We start from the raw sequence: 4,016 nt of genomic DNA, 5'->3' as shown, positions 1-4,016 counted from the left end.
AATAGTGTTGTCAAATAAACGAAAACGTCAGGCCATATGAAGAACTAAACATTTTACAAATATTTTGCAAATGACTGCAGTTATATTGTAGTTATTGTAGAATAACCATTCGACTTGTGCCATTTTCCAGAGAGGAACATGTCAACGTGATATTGGACCTAGTATACACAATTTTACTTGAAATGCGTTATTTTCGGAAGGGAACAATTTGAGTATTGTTTATTTATTTTTAAGCGGGAAATATGTACCGCGTGATAATGGATCTGTTCGTAGCTGGGTCAGAGACGACGTCGAACACCGTGAACTGGACTCTACTTTACCTCCAGGAATACCCCGCATTGCAGACCAAGTGTCGCAAAGAGATACAGCAGGTTAGGATATGCTTGAATGGTGGCTTAGTGTGTTTTAGGGCTTAATAGGGATCCTGCTGATGAGTGCGGATTATCGATGGGATAGGTTTTGGGCATAAAGAAGCCATGTCACTCGAAATGGCAACCTGCTTTGTTTCTTCCCAATGTAATGATAACATTTTATAGTCTTTGCCTTTATTGAGCGAAATGAAAGTATATTCGAACATGAGTTGGTTTTGACCCATAACATACACTTCTGGGATGTCTTAGGCAGTAGTTTATAGTATTTTTATTCGTTTTATTTTCCAGGTGTGTGGCGACCGGAACGTACGCTGGACGGATAGGGGGACCCTACCATATACGGAGGCCTTTCTGCTTGAAGTACAGAGAATGGCGAATATTGGTAAATAGAATACGTTATTAATGAGAAGTTATTTCCTCAAAATAAAACGTTCCAAAACCAATTCGAGTGACGTCTGATACTATTGACAATGATTTAATATGTCTCGAATCATAAAACACAGTTTATGCCTCGGAACATTTTGTTTAAACACATTTAGTATCCAGTAACCTTTCCAGCGGAGTTTTCGTTGCCGCACACGAATGAAGTTCCGGTGACGCTCGGTGGCTACACTATCCCAGCTCATTCCCTAATACGCGCCAACCTGTACTCCGTCAACATGGACCGGAAGTACTGGTCGGATCCGCAGAAATTCAACCCAGACCGCTTCCTCAAGGACGGCAAGATTATCGGTCAAACAGCCTTCATGCCGTTCTCAACAGGTTCGATATTTATTTCCTTTTCGTAAAAGATATAAATGATATAACTACAGCATGATATTTCATTTTCTATCAGAATGGTTATTATTTAAGAAATATAACACACCACTAAGGGTCATATGACATTATAAGGACCGGTCAAAATGTCAATCTGTGAGAATGCAGCTTTAATTATTCTGATATCAACAGGATATTTGTTTTCAAGAATTTCAGTGTAAGATTGTATTTTACTTCACGAGTATCAAAGAAAAACATTTTTTAAATGTTTATACAAATGTTGTTTTACTATGATCACGAGTGAAATTGTCATGAGTGAACATGTAGTTTCTCTATGACCACGAATGCAATAAATACGACCTTATACTGAAATTAACAAACTTTCTGTTTCTTTTATGCTTATTGTCGGAGATTTATAGGATTTTAATTATTATTATTTTTCTAAATACCCTCTTTTTGGAATACCCCTTTGCTACCCGGCCACCCGTGGTAGCCCCAAACCAACTTGTGGAAAAAATAGTTATCCATTGATTTATTTTAAAGTTTCTTCCATCTTTTGTTTAAGTGCAACATTTTATAAATATTCATCACTATGTTTTATTTATGCATGCATGTGCCTTATGATTAGTGTTACTACAGTGTAAACAAAACGTGTGGTTAAAAGTTGGATTAAATACAATTTCCCAAGTTTTAGGGTTTGTTTTTTGATACATTGTTTCATGATACATGGATAATGAATCAACTTCATTGTCAGAGATCAGTCTTATTCTTGTGTAAAAGGGTCGTTTCCAAGATGGAATGAAAACCACGCTTTGTTGAAGTGATATGTTTGACCAGTCTTGTTTTTTTTAGTTTATAAGGTAATTGTTTTATGAATTTTCCGGGAGGCTCGTATTACAAAGTCAGACAGTTTTAAAATATAATAAAAATATGATGAAACATCGAATTTATGTTCAAACATTTTTTTATCAAGGGGGCGTATTTACAACTGATTGTAAAAGTAGTTCTTATATGTGATATTATCACTCCGTAGTTTGCAGTGAAAATATCAAAATTGCGATTGCTGTTATTAACCTGATAAAACTCAATATTTCACCCAATAGAATGAAAGAAATGTCTTTATTTCAATGCGGTTAAACTCATTATTTCAGGTCCCCGTATATGTGCTGGCGAATCTTTGGCCAAGATGGAGATGTTTATGATCACGACGAATTTGGTACAGCGGTTTACGTTTGCACGTGGCGATCCGAGCACCAAGCACAATTTCGAGCCCATCTTTGAACAAATCACGTCTGCCCCCGAGTCTTACATGTCTCGAGCCACGCCCATATGAGAGCATAGCTCTGTGTTTTAGAGAAAGTGTTTGATTGACTATCGTATCACTGTCGACTCTATTTGTATTCATTTAGACGTTCCATTCACATGCATACGATAGACTACTTGTTTTTGTCTAGATAATATAAAACAACTCTATTTTTTTTTATTTTTTTTCAAAATCGTTTATGTTTGTATACTACAAATTGTAGTTTAAAGTTAAAGATCTCTATATTGAAAAACATGCACACTTTTACCTGCGTTATTGACGCATTTCTTGTACGTACATATACGGTAGCATTAACTGCATAATTGGAAGAGCTTGATCGATGTTTTTGAAAAATTGTTGATAATCGCTTCAGTGTATTAATTTATGAATAAAAAACATTAATTTATCATTGTCCTCAAAGCGCTAGTCCGCTAAATTCGCACCGCTAGGCCGCTAGTGTTAAGTGGACTTTAAATATCCTCTTTATGTTATCAATGTTGTGTTTTATACATGTTTGTTGAAAAGTTTTGAAATGACTCAATGGTATGGATAGATTATATAATTAGGACAATATACTAAGCCGACACATCTTACCAATAAAGGCTGACCCATCCTGAAAGTTGGTGTGACTTTTTTTTGCTTTACGTACATGTGTCCCTACGTAGTAAATGTAACGTCACATCTATATAAGGCATTTGGGCAACCAACAAAACACAATAAAAATATCATTATCGAATGCATTCAGAACTCCTCGGCCATTTTTATCGAAAACAACCTCCGATGTATGCCGGTACATCTGTAGAAGTAGTTCGTAAAATTTTGAATTATATCACTAATTAATTGTACTGTTTTAGCTTGTATTTATTGTTCTAAGTTTAAATTGATTGTCAATGAAGTGTATAGTTGCAAACATAATTACAATTCCCTGAATACCATTCTATAACCTCCTATAGAAAACAACAAAATCAATACTTTTCAATGGTATTATTTTGGAAGTCACAGTGAGTGAAGCACTTGAGAAACCGATTAACACATACAGCATGAACTTGCAACATGAGCAAAGTATGTCTTATTAACAACATGCTTGACAAAAATGGAGCTTACAGACGTGGTCGACTGGCCGAGGAAAAACTGAGATAAAACCCTCCTTCTGGGGAAAACTCAGAAACCTCTGCCCGTTTGTCATCCAGATTTACAGGATTTGTCTCGTACCACTAGATGTCGGGCCTCATCACCCATAAGCTCCTTAACAAAGATGTATAGAAAAACATATAATTTTATGATTCATATATACGTATTTTATCAATTCATACAAATGTACATTACATGATTATGTTCTTTGAAGAAAAATGAAAAACATATTTATCATTCATATGATGAAATTGCATAGTAACTGAAAACCTTTCACAATAAACATTTTCTTGTAAAATTTAACAATCAATTGAATCGATGTGAACGGATCGGTTCCCCAAAGCTGAATGCCTTTACATTCATATTCGCACGAATTCCTCGTGCTTATCAATCGCCACCTGGCGGTTATTACATTATAAACAAGGGAAATTAATTCCTTCTAATTCGTTTTACTC

At 35.3% G+C, this 4,016-nt stretch overlaps 1 protein-coding gene across 1 annotated transcript in view; it reads left to right on the top strand.

Annotated features, from left to right (window-relative positions):
• Window positions 1-3,005, top strand: part of LOC128232792 (cytochrome P450 2J6-like) — an 8,771-nt gene extending 5,766 nt beyond the window's left edge. The window contains exons 5-8 of the mRNA XM_052946526.1: window positions 235-371; window positions 660-753; window positions 930-1,133; window positions 2,279-3,005. Coding sequence (XP_052802486.1) covers window positions 235-371; window positions 660-753; window positions 930-1,133; window positions 2,279-2,460 — 617 coding nt within the window. The 3' untranslated portion in view covers window positions 2,461-3,005. The remainder of the gene's footprint in view (window positions 1-234; window positions 372-659; window positions 754-929; window positions 1,134-2,278) is intronic.
• Window positions 3,006-4,016: the final 1,011 nt, after the last annotated feature.

The sequence above is a fragment of the Mya arenaria genome, chromosome 4 (genome assembly GCF_026914265.1).
Source record: "Mya arenaria isolate MELC-2E11 chromosome 4, ASM2691426v1".
NCBI lineage: Eukaryota > Metazoa > Mollusca > Bivalvia > Myida > Myidae > Mya > Mya arenaria.
The sequence above is the reverse complement of the archived record's forward strand: the minus strand, read 5'-3'. Positions and strand labels throughout refer to the sequence as shown.